This window comes from Lissotriton vulgaris, chromosome 5 (genome assembly GCF_964263255.1).
Source record: "Lissotriton vulgaris chromosome 5, aLisVul1.2, whole genome shotgun sequence".
Classification (NCBI taxonomy): domain Eukaryota; kingdom Metazoa; phylum Chordata; class Amphibia; order Caudata; family Salamandridae; genus Lissotriton; species Lissotriton vulgaris.
The window spans coordinates 523593194-523612321 of record NC_141693.1 but is presented as its reverse complement, the minus strand read 5'-3'; the positions used below and the strand labels follow the sequence as shown (position 1 = coordinate 523612321).

The window sequence follows — 19128 nt, the reverse complement described above, 5'->3', positions numbered from 1 at the left end:
ACCCCTATTAATTTAATTCACACAAAGAAACTGGAGTAAATGCATGGAATTTTTTTGGAGAGCGCATAGCTAACGTCAATAACTAAAACCCGCAGGATTAACCACTCACCTTGGGTTCCAAGAAGATTGCTGCCCAGTTTAAGTCATTTCAAAGCCTCGTCAGGGGTAGTAAGCACTATGCAATGACATTGCAATGCAATACAATACAATCTCCTTGTGCGTCTGATATCATAGCCGCAAAAAAGCTGGAGGCACAGATATGATTCCCTCTAACCCGGGCCAGGTCTGTGTTATGTTGGCTCTCAGGCTAGTAGTAACTCACATTATGGACCAATTGTCAGCATTGGTGCAGCAGAGGTATAAGCCAGTGAAATAACTCAGTTTCATTCCTAATTGGGCTGGATCAGCTCATCTTCTTTCACAGATTGGCAAAACGAACACATTGAGTTGATGAAGGACAACTCCGAAAGGGAGTTTAATTTGGGGCGGTGCTATTCATATGGTGTAAATTATTATAATAAAGGTACAAGACAATAAGATAGTTCTGTGAGTTAATGCACTTGCTACAGAGATTTCAGAATAACCTCTAAATTGTTAGTTTTAAGTCTGGCATGGTCAGCTTAGGTGTTCTCCTTAGGTTGGGTTTAACAGTCAGCGCCAGCTGTCTGGTTGCAAAACACCTTTTGTCAGCATACGAAGCTCTTACAGTGGTCTTCAGTGAACCTCTCCATTGCTTGCCATTTGCTGTTTCTCTCACACTCTCCTTTGATAGCTCGTTATTCAAGGGCTTGTCTTGTCCATCTTATTTATGTACCTCCCCTGAAGCATAGCTTCTTTACTTGTGTCCTTCCACTGCTCGCTTTTAGAGGACCACTTATGTGTTTTTCCAGTTCTCTGACTCTTCTCTCCCATCCACCTGTTGCTGTCTGTCTCTTTTTGTTACCCATCCAGGTGCAGTCTACCATCTTGGATCAGTTAATACAACATTAAAGCAACTGGCACCAGCTTCATTCCACTGCATGTGCATGTATTCTGACAGTGGAATATCACACCTGCTGCGCCTTTTTTTACATGACTTTATTTTGCCAACGCTGCAGCGACACGACGCTATACTACACCGCCAAAAGCAGTTGGCATAGCCAATCAGTCCCAAAGGGGAGACCTATTAGCTTCACCAGGGCTTTAAGTGGGATGAAAAAAAACTGGGGGGTCTCTCAAAGGGGCGTGGCCAATGTAATTAAGGGCGAGGCTTAAAAACACTTAAGCTCAAAATCTGTGCTTGGCGTAGTGTGCCACCCCGACTTGTATTTTGCTGTTTGTCATTGCATCAAGATATATAATACATCAAGTAACATCATACCTATGACAAGTCAGGACTATAGGCTTTGCCAATGGTTGTTAGTTGCATAAGATAAATAGGCAGCAACTATGGCTTGCATTTAATATTGAAAAAGCTTCCACTTAAAGTTCTGGTGACACCACAACAATGTTGCTGCTACTGAGTTTCAAAAAGAGAAGGGAAATCCTGACAGAAAATTATTCTTTAAAGGATTTCCTTTTCCCTACAACGATCACCCCGCAGGGTTCCTCCTTATCCCCTCTCCTTTTTAATTTGTACCTGGCCCCGTTAATCCGTTCCCTCCGTCGATTCAATGTCTCCGCGTTCAACTACGCGGATGACATCCAACTGGTTTTTACCATTGACTCCAGTGACCACTCCATCTCCACTTTTCAAAACACCCTCTGCTTCATCAGTGATTGGATGGGCACAAACCATCTGAAACTCAACCCCGACAAGACTGAGCTGGTCCTTGTCGGGGGGCCCTCCAATCCCTGGCACTCTTCCTTTTGGCCTGCCAGTCTTGGCAACCCCCCTTGCCCCGTCAACTCAGCAAAAAGTCTGGGAGTTGTCATAAGCAACGATCTATCTATGACACCCCAGATCAGCGCTGTAGTCTCCTCTAGCCATTTCCAGCTCAGGAAAATTCGCAAAATCTCCCGCCTACTGACCACTGATGCCCTCATCTTGGCCTTGCTTGCGTTAGTCATGTCTAGGCTTGACTACGCAAATGCACTATACGTAGGCATTCCTGCATACCAACTTAGGAGACTCCAGCTGATCCAAAATCAAGCTGCTCGCTTGATTTACCATCAACCTAGGGATCAGCACGTTCAACCTCTCCTAAAGAGTCTCCATTGGCTTCCGGTCTCTGCCCGCTGTAAATTTAAGCTTGGTTGCATCATCTTTAAATCCCTCACTGGTCATGGTCCCTCCTTCATTTCCTCTTTGCTCCATCCTTATGTCCCTTCTCGCACCCTTCGGTCATCCCAACTGGCTTTACTCTCTGTCCCCAGATTCAAGCGGAAAAAACACGGTGGCCTTAGGTTTTCTTTCCTAGCTCCGTCTTTTTGGAATTCCCTACCTCTCCCTCTTAGGTTATCCTCCCCCTACCCCACGTTCAGATCTTCCCTCAAAACGCACCTGTTTACTATAGCTTACCACTAGTTGTTCTTCCTCAGTCTGGTTTTCCTTCTGTCTCTCCTCCCTGCTCCCTCTGTACAGCGCCAAGAAACCTAATGGTGTTAGCGCGCTCAATAAATTGATTTAACATAACATAACATAACATAACATAACATGACGTCATGCTGTAACTGCTCCACTTGTGAGAAGTGAGCAGTGTGAACACGCGCACACCCATGCCCCTGCTGTCACTGCAGTCCAGAAAAAATCGGACCGGGGCACGAAACAGAGCTCGATAGAGACCCGTTTTGAGGCCCCCTTTAAAAAACAGCCTGTGCTAAGCACTGGTGAGACCCGGCCCACTTAAAGCCCTGAGCTTCACCAAAGCTTGCTTAGTAGGGAGGGTGGAAGGGCTTCTCTTGTAGATGATATTCCAGCCTATGGGGCCATTTCATGAAAAAACGTTGTTATTCATCTTGGGTCTATGTTGGCTATCCATATAGAATCAATGAATGTATGAATACATTTGTTATCCACCGTATCAGTGTTATCCCCCATAATCAGATGGAGAAGGGAAGTACCTAATTGGAGCCGGTGGTTTCCAGTGCTGGGCACCAGCACTTAATTGTCAACACCAGTGCTTGTGATAGTCTGCCGCATGGTGGCGCTGTCTGGCTAACTTAGAAATGATCACAACAGAAGTTAATTATTCATTCAATGTAGATTGAAAATTACTATTACTTGCTTGCCAAGCCAATCTTATAGCTTTAGGGGCCTGGAATACTATTCCAGGCCCCTAAAGCTATAAGATTGGCTTGGCAAGCAAGTAATAGTAATTTTCAATCTACATTGAATGAATAATAGTCCAAATTGTCACACCTGTAGGAGTGTGATTGTTAGTAGTTGTGTCATTACTATCAATGGCAGGGCAGACAGGGGCAATGTCTGGTGCTAGCTGCAGCGGCCTCCTGACAAGAGCCCTAGGGCCTTATTTATGAAGGCCTTGCGCCGCCGGTGCGTCACTTTTAACATGGGAAAAAGTGACGCACCGGCGGCGCAAGGCCTTCATAAATAAGGCCCCTGGCACTTATGTTTTTTAGAAGTTAAACGCTGAGATGGGGATATCCCAGACCCCGAGCCAGTGACGAATGGATGGCCTTTATGAGCGTTTGGGTCAGCCGCAGTCATTGAGTTTGAGGTGGCCTCACATGGGTAAAGATAAATACCTGTCCAGCTCCTCGGCCAGGAGATTGTGTTTCTGGCCGCTTGCCGCGCCGCTAATGAACCGGTGACGGCTCCATAAAAGCAACATGCTCGACGGTTCTTATAAACCCATTAGTGCCCGCGAGCTCTGCTCGTTTAGTGGCGCAGCTCGTCTGCCAAGCTTTGTTAGATGTTTTCCAAAATGTAACGACGTTTATAGCATTTTGTAGACGGAGGGCGAATGGTAAATAAGGTATTATAGGATATAAAAATGATATGTGCGGACACATGCCCTCCAGAGAAGGAGAGTGCTTCCCTTGCCTCCGATGAATTATTTAGCAGTTTCAGTTGGCTCGCATCTGTTTATGACAGAGCCCGCCGGCATCTCCTGTAATCATGCGCGTGGCTGTGAGATTATGGCAAAGCTCGTAAAACGTAAAAGGTTTGCACAGACAAAAGCAGAAAGTAGAGAGAGCCAATAAACCAGGGTTGTTTCAGGCGTACCAAGGGGATGTCTGCCAAGGGGCCCGTGCAGTCAGCGCGGCCTACACCAATCAGGAAGTGCGTGGCATCGGAAATTGTTGATGATGGTGTGGTGGGCTTCGATGGTGTGGTGGGCTTCGATGTGGTGGGCTTCGATGGTGTGGTGGGCTTCGATGGTGTGGTGGGCTTCGATGGTGTGGGCTTCGATGGTGTGGTGGGCTTCGGGGGTGTTGCCGGAACATCTGTAACTACTGCAAACAAGCAGAAACAAAGTGTGTTTACTTAAGTAACATAGAAAACAAAACAAAAACACCCACAGTCAGACAGGCCTTCATGCAAATCAAGACGTTGCCCAGACCAGCTGTCGCCTCCTAAAAGCTGATGGAGGATGCGTATTTGTGTTGTGGTTACTTGTTGCACAGCCCCTTCAAGTACATGTGTGCAGCTCATGTCAGGAATGTTCACAGTCTCCATGGAAGTAAGGTTCCACTGAATGTCAGTTGGAGACAGGGAGCTGGCTGGCAAACTGCATTGTTGGCGGTGCAAAGGGTTTTGAAGCAAGATGTGACTCTGCGGTTTTTTTTATTTCACAAGTTTTTATTAAGAAAAAACATTTACAGTATTACCTAGGAGACTATTTATTGTTTTTCGGGGTTTATATTTTGTGCGACAATTAATATGACTTTTCACATTCGATTCTGCATATGTAGGCTGAAATCATATGACTGGAGTCTAAACACATTTTATATGATTATTAGAAGTGTGTTTATTAATGTGTTATGAATATGCCACATTTTCTGTTAAACGCCATCTTGGACAAGATGGATGCTATCTCTCTCACTCACTCCTGTCCTCCTCGCCCCCAATGTGCAACTTCTTCCCAAAGGCTCCATAGAGTACAGACAGACTGACGTGGATTGGTTTAAATCCATTGTTGTGATTACATTGTTTTCAATTAACTTTCTCCTGTTCCCTGTGATTTGAAACATTATCAAGGTCTATTCTCCTGCTTTCTGCTGTGAATACTAGTCCATTCATTCACTGTAAGTTCCATTGTTTAAATGTATATTAGCTAGGAAATCATTAGATGGTATTAACATAGAGGGTGTGAAATACGTTTATGGGAATGGGATGGTGCTTATATGTTAAGGTAGGGAGGAATATATGAGCTTTTTCACTCAGAACATAATTAATTTTCAGTCTTATTAATTTGTTATACAAGAATTATGTATAAGAACCTCTGGATTTTGGGGGAGAGCCAGAAGATTTTTCTATTATTTTAGGAATCCAATCCGATTCATTTTTTATTTCACTGCTCATTTGGGAGTTAGAGAAATTCTGATTTTGCATACTTTATATAACTCTGCATGTGATAGCCTTTATGGCATTATTTCTGTATTGTTTTTTTTAAATTTTGTAATGAAACCCTTTAATATTTTATTACTCTAATTTTTGATTGGGCCAATTACTTATTTGAACTGTTTTACTCTGCTAATTGATAATTAAGGGTGGCTTAACGTGCAATTTAACCTGTGGGAGAACCTGATGAAGTGCAATTTTGGGTTGTCCAAATTTTGGAGTACGGTTTTCCTCCCACACAGGCAAATCTAACATATGAATGAAACTGCTCCAGTAGTTGGGGTGGGTGACAGTGATTGAGTGAGTGAGAGTGTGTGGATGAAAGAGAGGTGGGTGGCTATGTGGGTTGTCTCAATGAGTTTGAGTGAGTGGTATTATGCGCAAAAGACTGATTAGGTGGGTTGACGAATAGGTTGCCCATGGATCAGGTGAGTGTGTGAGTGTATGGTTCGGTAGGTACATTGATGTGAGGTGGTTGGTTATGCTTGTTGACTTAATAAATTGGAAAGGGTATATTGTACGTATGAGACTGAATGGGTCCATGAATGAGCAGGCTGTCTGTGAGTGAGAGAGAGAGTGATTTGGTATGTAGATAAAAGTGAGGTGGGTGGCTATGTACTTTGGCTTATTTAGTTTAAGTGAGGTCATGGTGTAATTGAAACTGAATGGATTGTGAGTGAGTGAATAAGTGAGTGAGATTTGAAGTCAGATTTTGTTGTATTGAGTGAAGGGAATGTTTTGAGTCGGTCATCAGTGAGTGAGTAGGTTTATGGCAGCTGAGTGGGACCTTGAGCATATTGTCTTACTGGATGTGTGTGTGTGTGTGTGTGTGTGTGTGGGTGTGTGTGTGTGTGTGTGTGTCTGTGTGAAAGTACATTTATCAATCAAAGTCACTTCAAGATACCAGAAAACAGTACAACACATCTATTAACTGATACATTGAGCATGGTTCAAGAAAAAATCAGAGGGGCATGTGGCAGCAAAAGTAGGTTAAAATTAGCAATAACTGAAAAAGTAGAGAATGTAACACTTTGTATATTTTTAAGGTGTCTCTCAAGCTTCATTAGCACACACAACTAGGTACAGTGTGGCAGCAGCAGCACAATATTCATTTACATGCACACACACAGAAACTGTCATCAACTACATCAAGGGTAGCAACAGAACAAACTTTGTTACACACACTGGAGAGGTTCAATGGTGACAACAGCTGCCCAAGGATTTGCTCGCATGCAAAATATTTTCTGTAGGTCAGTAGTTCTGGGCCTGTGGTCCAGGGACCCCTGGTAGTCCCCCAAAATCGTATAAGGAAGTATGTGAGTGTTTAGAAAATTAAATAATAATAAAATATTTATAAAGTGTTTACTAATAAAAAAGCACAATATAAAAAAATAAAAACTTTATATAAATGTGAAGGAATTTGGAATTGGAGGCTAAACATTAGTATTCTCAAATTAATTTCTGAAAATGGTGCAAATGCTCACACAATACATAAAACGGAATATAGTATGGATGAGGAATGGTCTCAACTAAATTTAGAAAACTCCAACCTTCCCATTAAAATTATTAATGAATGCTTTGGATGATATTAACTTAGACGGTGCGAAATACATTTTTGGATATGGTGCTTATGTGTTAAGGTAGGGAGGAATATATGAGGTTTTTCACTCAGAACATAATTAATTTACAGTCTTATTCATACAGTCCAATTAACTGGGACAGCATCATCATTGAGTCAAAACATCAGTTGTTGCTGTTAGACCTGTCAGCCATAGGGTGGTCTTCCCGCCAAACGTTTTGCCTCTCCTCCTCCACCTTGCTGAACCTATTATTGCAGTACTTAGGACTCTGTGCACTTTACACCGTCTAACCAGGGCTAAAGGGCTTGCGCTCCCACCCCCAAAACATGGTTAAATTGGGTTATACCTAATTGCCATATTTAATTTACTTTTACGTTCATTGTAGAAGGGCATACCACATACCCAGGGCATGTAAATTAAATGCTACCAGTGGGCCTGGAGCACCTATTGTGCCACCTACTTAGGTGGGTCTGTAAAACATGTCCCAGTCCTCCCATTGCAGCCTGAATGCAGTTTTAACCTGCCATTTCGACTTGGCAAGTAACACTTTTGCCAGGAGCCAACCTTCCTTTTTAATACATATAAGTCAGCCCTAGGGTAGGCCCTGGACAGCCTAGAAGGAAGAGTGCAATGTATTTAAAAATAAGGACATGTACTTTCAAGTTTTGGTAGTGAAAAACTCGTAAATTTATTTTTTACTACTGCAAGGCCTGCTCTCCCATAGAATAACATTGGAGTTGTCTTTTTGGATTTTATAAATGTAATTTCCAAATGGGAAGAGATAACCAGTACATGTTTAGTGTCTTTGGAACTGGAGTGGAAAGCTCTATTTTGTGGTGAATCTGGGTTTTTGATCACAGCTTTAAAAATAGCACTTTGCCATTTTTCTGCCCTTAGCCCTTTTGGCCTTGGTCACATGACCGGATGTAACTGACCGTCGGACTTTGCCACACAATAAAGGGATTAGATATGCCTGGGTGGCCCATCGCTAGCAGAATGGGGAAGAGCTGAGCACAGCCCACTTACACCTGAATATCCTGTGCTTTGCCTTCACAGAAAGGGCCTACCAACCCTGCATTGTCACTTCAACCAGATTGGAGCCAGGGCAGGGGAGACAGGAAATTCCATGCACTTTAAAGCAAGTCTCTAGAAGCGTCTCCCACTTTCCAGAAACAGGCCATCAGGGTATGAAAGAAAGACCTCAGACACCAACTCTTCAGTACACTTCTGGACCTGTGTACACACTACCAGGAAGCAGGACTACTGTACCACTACAAAGCCTGCCAGACTGTTGAACTGCTGCCCTTCTGTGCTGACCTGCTGCCCTCTTGCCTGGGGAAGAACTGGACCTGCAATTCATCTTGAACCTAGGACCCCAGAGTGATTCCAAAGGTTAGTCTGCTGGCCTCCTGATCTGAGCCTCAGGGACAATAAAGGCTCCCAACCCACTCCTGAACCCAGCTGCAGCGTGTTTCTGACCCCCGAGTAGCCCTTCAAGTCCTATACCCTTTGTGTGGCTCACGGGCTCTTAAAATCAAGGTTTTGAGCTCTTTATAACCACAAACGGGGCCATTCACAACCAGACAGTGCCGTTCGCACCAAAATTCAGCGCAAGCCACTGCTAGCCCATATCTTTATACAGCAAGCATTGATCTACTGTGGAAACCTATGAATGCGCAGCACCAGCATGTCCATCCACAGTGCCTGGCCTGCTCTTCGTGCCAAGCCGTCCACTGCCTGCAACAGTCTCCTAGCTCCCTGCGACCCTCTCCAATGCGGTTAGGACTCTTGCCACAAAAGGTGAAAAGGTAAAACTTCAGTGGGACTGGTCTGGGACTGTACTCGACCTGCATTCCAAACTGTCACATTGAAGTTTTTGACTTTGACCCGGTCCATCGTGACCAGATAGCTGCTGCTTGCGCTTAGTACTTTATTTGCTATTTTCCACTTAATTCTTTAAAAATTCATAACTCCAGTTCTACTGATTGGATTCTTGTCATTTTGGGCTTGTTTTATTTATTAAATTCAGATATATTTTTCAAGCCCGGTGTGGGATTTTTTTGAGTGATGTTTTCACTCTTTTATTGTTTCGAGTGTTGGACAAATATTTTATACATTGCCTCTAAGTTAAGCTTGGCTGCTTTGTGCCAAGCTACCTGGCAGTTGAGCACAGGTTAATTTGGTGTTTACTTGTACCTTGCCCGACTAGGAATGCAGTTGCTGCTTGACCAGGACTCATTCCCCTGTCAACAAGTAACCCAATTTCTAACAGCTGCTATGCTGAGTGCAGGACAGCAATACTGCTTATTTTAGGTTTTTATTCATAACTGTTGGTCTCAGGCCCACACTTGAACCACACTCCCTTGACTGTATCCAAACCTTTTGCAATAGCTTTAAAGCTACAGGACCCAACTATCTCAACACTATATTCAAACATTATACTCCCCTCAGGTCCCTTAGATCCTCCCATGCTAATCTCCTCAAGCCCCGTCCATTCAGATAAAAAAACGGTGGTGGTAAATCCTTTTCAGTAGTAGGATCCAAGGAGTGAAATCTATTGCCTAGCTACTTGTGTTTTACAGAACCGGAAGCCCTCTGAAAAAAGATACTGAAGGCCTGACACTACCAGGCCCGAATGCACTCTGCTACTCCCCTATTCAATGACGGCTCTCCTTGCCTCTTCTTCCTTTCTTGAGTTTTAGCAGCTGCAACTCTAAAACCAGGATGCTCTGATGGGAGCGACAGAGCGCGTTACAAGTGCTTTTCAGTCATTCAATAGCACATTATTCTGTCATTGGGACAATAATGAATTACCACATGCAGATGCCTATATAGATACAGAGTCCCCTGTGGCCAGCGGTACAGTCTTGAGATGCCATACCAGAGCACCACTAAACAAGAGGAGCGATACTCAAAGGCAGCTTAAGGATGAGAGACAGCTATCCGGGCTCAGTCCTGACCATCAAAAACAAGGAACCAACAATGAGACATGGTGTGCTTATTTATTGAAGACCAAGCATCACAGTCTTGTATCCACAAGGTGGCATTTATTGCTCAAATAGTACTACCTAAGACAATATCCCTAGTGTGGGAGCAGGAGCAACAACTCATGTTACATTATCGCTCATGATCTGAAAGAATAGGCAGCTGCTGTCGTTTTCATTATATCCACAGGGTTTTCTGTTTTATTTTATGCATTAGGTTATAGTGGCCCTGGATCTCTTCCGTGCATACCCAGCATATTCTTTTGTAGCTAGTGTAGTAGTTCAGGTCATTTTACAGGTTAGCTAGGAAGCCATGTCGCCCTAAGTGGGAAGGGTATGCCCAGATGGGAATCCAATGCTCACTGCGCCACTGGAGTCAATCTAGCATGGCTGAAGAGGGGTGAAGCCCCAAAACCGGTCCCAGGATGCTTGTTTCCAGTCCAGGGAAGACCTGGCTGGGTAGTTCGGGCTGGACTGTTCCCATGAGGAACAGGGTCAAGACTGATTTGCATATGGCTGGGTCAAAACTGGGGTGGCATGGTGAGCAAAAAAACGAAGGATTAAACCCAGATCTTTGTGACTGGGGGTGAATGTTTGCATTATTCAGCATTCTGTCCATCATTTGTTTTTTTTTTTGCATTAAAGCCAACATCTCAAAGAATCTTAACGTTAACTTTTAAAGGGGCCATTAAGTAAAGACATCACAAAATGTCTCAAAGCCTGAGTGGACATCATCAAGCAAAGGAACATTCTAGAATGCTTATTGTAAGTGATTGTTAGTGAGAAAGCACTGGGTAAGGAAAGCTATTTAATACGGCATAATCACAGTATAAACATGGGATTCTGTAATCCCTGTATAAACACCAGTATCTAATTTTCTTATAACACATGGTATTCTGTAAACCATGTATAAACTGCAGCCACAAATTTCTTTATAATCAGCTTGTTATAGTTGAGTTCTGATGTCACAATGCCTGCTGCCAGCGCCGAGGTGAAAGGCAGATCAGCCCTCAAGACTTTTCTGTTTCAGCAAGCCTTCAGCCCATAGTTCCCTTCTTTCTCCACAGTTTGAAATCCTACATCGCCAAGAAACTGCCCAGTGAATGTGCGCTCTACAAATAGCTCAAAATTCAAATTCAAATTCTTTTATTTTTTTTTTTTTTTATTTTTTATTGAACATAGCAATGGATAATCAATGGTACAATGCATCTTTACCGTTTTAAATAAATAAGTAAAGAAGAAAGACATCTATATACATATATATATCAGACATGAGAATTAGGAAAAGGGGAAGAGATTCATCGGGCACAGCAAAAAAGGAATATAAATAACGATTTAATCTAGAAGGGTCTGTGCAAAATCCGCAATTTATAAAGTGTTGTTGCAAAAAAGTGCAAAAACCTACAATAAAGTGCTACTGCATGTGTAAAAAACTATGATACAGCGATATCCAAAAGAAGTGCTAGTGCTTTTAATTGTATTAACCCTTTCTTTATCTTTATCCTTCTTTTGCTGCTCATCCCTCCTTCAGTTGTTCCAAATCCCCAAAATATTTCCAATTCCTTTCAAATCTCTTAATAGAACCTACTCTGCCCGCATATGCTTTTTCAAAAAGACAGGTTCTCCTCATCTTATTAAACCATTTTATAAGTGATGGAATTTCCCTTGATTTCCAGTTTTGTAATATTAAAGAGCGAGCAATCGCACATGATATAAATATAAATACCTCCTCCGATTTGTTGATATTGCTTCTATCCTTGCTTATGCCAAACAAGGCTACTTCTACCGTAGGCGGAAATGGTTTTCCAATGGCCAATTCAATTTGCGCAAATATCTCTTTCCAGAAGGACTCCAACATCGGGCAGGCAAAAAAAATATGATACCATCCCCCCTGGCCATGTGCTAAGCATCTAAAACACTTATTTTCTGTTCCAGGAAACATTTTTTCCATAGCCTCTGGCGTATAATAGCCTAGCCAACGAGACAGAAAGGCCATCCTCTTATAGTTGGCAGCACGCAAGGATTTGTTTCCCAGTAAACAGAGAGCCTCCCAATCTTTGAAGGAAAAAAAGCACTGGGTCGAGAGACTTACTTTATTCAGATGTTTAACAATGTGTGGGGATTGTCCAGAGCAATGGAGCAACTTATACCACTGCCCTATCCCGCTGCTCTTCCTACCATAAAGGTTATTTAGTAAATTATTAGGGGTATTCAACAAACCACTTCCTTCCTTTTTAATAAAATGAGTGATCTGAAGATATTCAAAAAAGGACAGTCGCCTTAAAATGTTGGATCTAGTTATCACCTCTTGCCAACTAATAACCCTGTTTTGGACTAGCAAGTCTCTCAATTCCCGAAACCCACACAATTCCCATTTTTTAATCTTCGAGAAACTTAACGGAAGTCCTATTTTACTACATTCAAACAAGCTTAGATATTGGGAACCATCAGAACCATGTTTTTTAAAAAGCAGCAATAAGCGCGTAGTATATTCTTTCAGCGTCTTATACCTCGATTTTTTGGGGAGTTTTGCGGTCTTTAAAAAAATTGGGATTTGAGAGCCTGCTTCTTGAACCATCTTCTCCAAAAAAAAATTGTCTCTTGTCTGATACACCCTCAAAAGACCTGCCACTATATCAAAGAATGCAGCTTCGTAGTATGTTTTTAGGTGGGGTAACGCTAACCCTCCTTGATCTATTGTGAGTTGCACCACCGGGAGTTTAACTCTAGGAGTTTTATTACCCCAAATAAATCCTCTTAACATTGTTTCTAATTCTTTAAAGAAAGACAAATTAATTTTTAACGGTACATTAGTAAACAAAAATATAAGTAGAGGCAGAACTGACATTTTAACCATTGACACCCTACCAATCACTGTCAGAGGTAGCAAGAGCCATTTATCTAGCATATGCTTGATTTTGTTTTTCATTCTCACGTAATTTAGTTCTAAAAGCATATCATATTCTGCAGTTACAAAAATACCCAGAAATCTTATTGGGTCTCTTTTTGCAGCTTGGGCTTGCAAGAAATTAGGGAGAAATCCTGTATCTGTATTTAAAGCAAGAACTTCAGTTTTTTTTAGCATTTATCTTATATCCCCCAATCTTTTCATAGGCTTTAAACTCTTTCAATAAGTTCTCAACCACCTCCTTTTCAGGAGCAAGATAAAGAATAATCTCGTCAGCAAAAAGTTTTAGTTTAGACATGCCGACGATGGGGGGCGTGATAGCTGCATTATCCCTAATCCTTGCCACCAAGGGCTCAATAAAAAAAGTAAAAAGCAGGGGAGATAAAGGGCAGCCCTGCCTAGTGCCCCTGGCTACATTGATCCTGCCGGCCTGTTGTGCATTAATTATTACCTGAGCAGCGGCTCCAGAATATATATTATGTAACATCTTAATTATCTGAGCCGGGAATCCAAATTGACCAAGGGAATAAAATAGGGCGTCCCAATTTACCAAGTCGAATGCCTTTTCGGCATCGACCATTAAAATACAAGCTGGCAGTGAATTGGTGTTCAGATAGTCCAATGCCTGAATTAGGTATTCCGTATTAGTGGCCATATAACGTCCTGCAATAAACCCGGTCTGGTCATAATGGATTACTTCCTGAGCTGCCAGGACAAATCTTTCTGCCCATATTTTCATAAATATTTTATAATCGGAATTCAAACGGCTAATTGGCCTATATGAATTTACATCGTCCTTTTTTTTATCTTCAAATTCAAATTCAAATTCAAATTCAAATACAGAGCATAATTGAAGCCACTGTTTGGCAACAAAGAAGGAAGGGTTGCTTTTCTTTCTTCTGTTCTATTTTTTAGATTACAAGAAGAGAAAATATGTTTATTTTTTGCACTCCTTAGATAGAAAAAATCTAGAATCTTTCTGAATGTTTCTACTCATTCTGAGCTAGTGCATGTTTTTTAATAAAAAACTGACCTCAATTGAACTGTTTCTACTATTTGTTTGCCACAAATAACTTTTGATGTGTTTAATTTTGCACTAGAGGCTTAATTTTTATTCTGTTTGTAAGCATGCTCACTCAAATGAAAGAGCTATACACCAAGGTTTTAAAAGGTTTGTGTGAAAGGTGATGGTGTGACCATGCATTATATGTGATTAAAATACCCAATGGTGTACATAATTAGGATGTTGCAAGTCACCTTGGCGTTCCATAACATTAAGAAGAAACTCAGCCTTTTGACTTGTTCCTCCATATGGCTATGGAACTCCTCTGAGACTTGCAATATCCTTATAATGTTCAGTAGGAGGTACTTTATCCTTTATATAATCATTATACTTTGCATATTCGGTTGAACATAATCAAATGCAAGAACTTGCCTATCTTGTCTTGATTTGTTTCATTCAGGTTGACAAAAATGACTGTAATGAGGCCGATAGTCACGCATGTCATCAGCACAAACAGCACGATCAGCACAATCTCCAGGGTACTTAAGACCTTTTTCGCCATTGCAACTGGAGCAAATCCTACAAAAAAGGTCAATAGGAACATTAAAAAACATTGAATGGGAAAAATAAAAGCAAGATCAATGGAGATACCAATTTCAAAAAACAACATTTTTAGTATCATAATAATCGATTTGGCAACCATTATTCTCATATTATTTCATGTATGCTCTGAAAGGAAATTGAATGTCACCTCTTGCATTAGAGAGCTGAGAATACTGTAAAAGAAAGTGTTTCAAGTTGTGCCTACGTCGCCAAACGACTTGTGTCTCTAGCCAAGACTCTGCAGTGCATGACACTAAGGGCAGTTTCTGAAGGCTAAGACATTCTAGCTGCTTCTCTTCAGTAAGCACCATAAGTCCTGCAAGCAGAAGTGCACAGCACACGCTGCTGGGAACCAGGCAACCCGGGGATCTTCCCTTTCAATTCTTACCATTACCACCAGGTTATTGGAAAATTATTTTTAATGTCATTTTTCGTTGTGAGTTGGATATGTAACATTGTGCACAACATTTGGGGGATGTAATTTGAAAGAATCAAAATTCGAGTGAAATAATAAAGGAGAGATATTAAACAATACAATCTAGAAAAAAATAAAATTCATATTCAGTGACATGTGTTTACATTCTACCTCAGCTGCCATCCATCTTGCTTCGTACCACATCACATCTATTTAGACTTGTCTTCAGTCATATCTTTTCAAAGTCAGATCAGGTGTAATTCATAGACATAGCAGTTGACATGTATTAGCATTCAGGTGGGACTCGCTCAGATTCTTCCTGCTGCATCATAACTGGGTAGTCTAATCTCCATTCTTATTCTAGCAACCCTCTTATTCAGAATCCTGGCCCAGTGGTTCCAGCCCTAAAGTCCATGTTATGACATAAGTGGCACCAGCTTTCAGTCATTGGTGGTTCCACAAGTGTCTTCTGCCAGGTATTCTCTCATCATGCTTCCATTCGCTTTTTTAGAACAAGTGTCTCATGCTCTTAGACTGTCTGATTGTGCCCTAAGTGTCTCCTGCTGTTGCGATATGTGTTTAGCCATCCGTTTCTCCTACTGTCAAACCCTATAGGCATTTTCCAAGTGTCTACTGTTTTCATACTCTATGACAATGCTACAAATGCCTCTTGCAGTCCTAGTCTATGGGTTGCCCCAAGTGTTTCTGGCTCTAACAAATTAAGGTCATATGCCAAGTGTCTACTCTATGACCATGGTGCAGGTTTCCCCTGCAGTTATATGCTATGGACTCCTGCATGTTTTTCCAGCTCTCACACTCGGTGGTCATGTCTCCATGGGTTCCTCCTGTCACACTCTATGGCCATGCCTCAAGTGTCTGATGTTTTGATATTCCCTGGCAACATCATGTCTCCAGATCTTCTACATTCCCAGATACTGAACCTTCTGCTTCTCTGGATCATGTATATGTGTAACTGCATCCAACATCATTCTCCACACTTAAGTCTACAGCAACACTGCACAATGTGCCAACATATGAAATAATGCTTGGAGAGTAGAGCTACTGCCAAGTAGGCTAACTATTTGGCAGTGAATGACACTGATCCTGCGCCAAACCATTTACCCAGAGCCAAGAAAGCAACAGATTGTTGAAGTAGGTCTGAGGGCTTTCTGAGCACTGAGGTTACTTGATAATAGTTAGTCTATTTCACTTTTCAGTGGGAGGTGTGTTGTTTCTTCATTTGGAGCAAAAGGTGACGCTACATTCTCCAGATGTATTCAGAGAAGACAGTGAAAAGAGAGGCTTGCTAATCTTTGCAGTCCACTCTGCTGGCAAACTACAGCTAACTCCAAGTCACTTCTGATTATGCTCACATCAGTTGCCTTCCACCTTCTTGTTCTTTTGCCTCGTTCATGTGCAAGGAAATACCACCTGTGCCGTTTAACTTGATTTTAATAAGCATTTTAAAAGGGAATATTTCTGAAACTAATGCCATCCGTTCACAAATCATAGGCTTATAATATTGATTATTGTCTATGGGTTTATTTTATAGACTTTTTAGCAAGCCAGTTGGTCCCATTTGTCATTAATGTCATTCCAAGCATATAGACCATCAGAGCAACTCCAAGGACAGAGCACTCCATGAGACCTATGACAAGATTTGTCCACCTATGCAAGAACCTACAGACAATGACATACTGATCAACCCATTCCTTGACCTCAAACAACCACATCACCACCAATGGTTAGGAGCGGCACTGGCATAAATTTCTGTCAACATGATGCTCTCATGGTCGTCGATATCCAGGACCAATAGTGCGTACGGTTTTGGTATTCCCATAGAATATGCAAGATATCAGTCCTTTTGTCCACATCTCCTTCATTTCCAGTCTGGGCTCATTTGTGCTAGACAAAAGTCTCATCTACATGGGTACGGGAAAAGCCACAAGAACAACCCCTATTTGACAACTTGCACTGCGATAATCCAAAATGTATGTGAAAAACTCCTAGGCATCAACGATTTGGAAAACAACCAGTATGAAATGACAGCAAAAGCAAACTAAAATTAAAATGTCAAGTTTAATAAATACATTAAAAAATCATACAATTTTTGGTACGATATATACTCTATGGCAATGAAAAATTTAAATCATAATCCATACATAAAAATACAACCAGTATTATCAGCTTATACACATTTAATAGTTTCAAACTTAGAAACCAAACAGTGAGTGGCGGATGTGGCACACAACTAAGACTAGACAGAAAACTCTTGAACATGGGCAATAATAACAAACCCCTCTGTGAGATTCCCAGACAAGTTCAAGGAACACAATCACTCTTCGAAAGATTTCACAAAAGTAGGCCTTAGACCTTTACAGCATGGAATACAAACCATGTAGATATTTTAATTTTGTGAAAGGTTGAAAGGTAAGACCCTGGTAAGAACAACTTTCACAGGGAGAATCCACTAAGAGACAATTTCAAACAAAAATCTCATGAATAGGCTACATAAATGTTGTACGTACTGCGACTCAACCTTGTTATTATGACACAACTGATCGGACTGATGACAGAGTTTTGTATATATCACTGGTTTACGAAACCGTCAGAAGAGCTGGAAATAGAATACATGTTCTAGACTCTATGATGAGAAGGGCAGAGAGGAGCAAGGATGCACTCTGGCCTGGTAGATACCCACAGATATAAAGGATTGTGAAGGAGTGGTGGGGCAAAATACTACAGGATGAAGCTGGGAGGGTGGAGATGAGAAGGCTGATGGACATTTACTCTTCAGGAGTGGTGAAGCAGCTAATTGATTGCACAGTGATGTAAGGAAATGTATCTTTTTGCATGATCACCCCAGGTTTTTGGACTGATGCTTCTGGGTTTTCGACTCTGAAGATGAACATAATTCTGCTAAACAGACCTCAGTGTCAATGCTCTATCCCTTAAAACGTTTATGTCTGATGTCATAGGTTAACTCATCAGTGTCTAGCATATGGTACTAAGCATGGGTGGAAAATCCGTTCCGCTCGCGGATTTCGCGGATTTTTGGTAAATTAGGAATTCGCGAGATTCGCGATTTTCCCGCAAAATCCGCGAACGGAAGGGATTGGGTCAAAAGTTCAAGCTGACTTTTGTAACTCTTTTAGAATGGCGCCGGCAAGCTGCCAGAGCCATTCTAAAATAGTTACAAAAGTCAGCTTCAACAGGAAGCTCTAATAGATAAAGTAAAGCAGGTGCTGCTCAAATTCAGTCACACAATCATTAATCACCCCAAACTTGGGGTGATTAATGATTGTGTAACTTAATTTGACCTTAATTTGACCTTCAACTGGAGCACCTGCTTTACTTTATCTATTAGTGCTTCCTGTTGAAGCTATTTCTAGCTATTTTAGAATGGCGCTGACAGCTTGCCGGCGCCATTCTAAGTGGGGCTGAGGGCAGAAGGGCACGAAAGTGGGACAGAGGGCAGAAGGGGACAAAAAATGAGTGGGGCAGAGGGCAGAAGGGCACAGAAACAAGTGGTACAGAGGGCAGATGGGCATAAAAAATGAAAGGGTGGCAGTGATTAAGCAGGCAAAAAACAAAACCCCGCAAAATTGCAAAGCGCCCCGCGAACTCCCGCGAACACGCAAAGCCCCTCGCGAACACCCGCAAACACGCAAAAATAAAAAAATCCGCAAATTCGAGTGAATTCACGAATTTTGCGGATTGCCAATTCGCAAATCCGCAAATTCGCGAATTGCCAATTCGCAAAATTCGCCCATGCTTATATGGTACCATGGTTACCCAGGGCCTGTGCGTTATGCTGTTTCTCATGACAGAATCGTGCATTCTGGGCTAGGTAGAGGCCACACTTTACAGGAATTTTTATAACATACAAATTGCCAGCCCCACATTTGTTTTTTTAGCTTGAAAATCCAAACAACAAATCATTCTTATTGCTCCTTTTCTAATAGCTTATGGGCCAGCAAATGTTTAGTCTTTGCGTGGTGCCTTTTTCTAGACAACATTAGCTATATGTTATGTCATTGAAGGACAAAGTATCAACAAGAGATAAAATATTGAACTCAAAGCAATAGATTAGTTGAATTCGCAATTAATACTGCAAGTAATCGCCTAC

General features: G+C 41.7%; 1 protein-coding gene across 2 annotated transcripts in view; it reads right to left on the bottom strand.

Annotated features, from left to right (window-relative positions):
* Positions 1-19128, bottom strand: part of LOC147711182 (neutral ceramidase-like) — a 379859-nt gene that overhangs the window by 268079 nt on the left and 92652 nt on the right. Inside the window, exons 2-4 of one of the 2 annotated variants that reach the window (XM_086921970.1) lie at positions 14414-14560; positions 4324-4398; positions 4169-4290 (exon numbers count right to left, since the gene is read on the bottom strand). In XM_086921970.1, coding sequence (XP_086778096.1) covers positions 4169-4290; positions 4324-4398; positions 14414-14543 — 327 coding nt within the window. In that variant the 5' untranslated portion in view covers positions 14544-14560. Of the gene's footprint in view, positions 1-4168; positions 4399-14413; positions 14561-19128 lie in introns of both variants that reach the window. The other variant, XM_086921969.1, reaches the window with a different exon arrangement.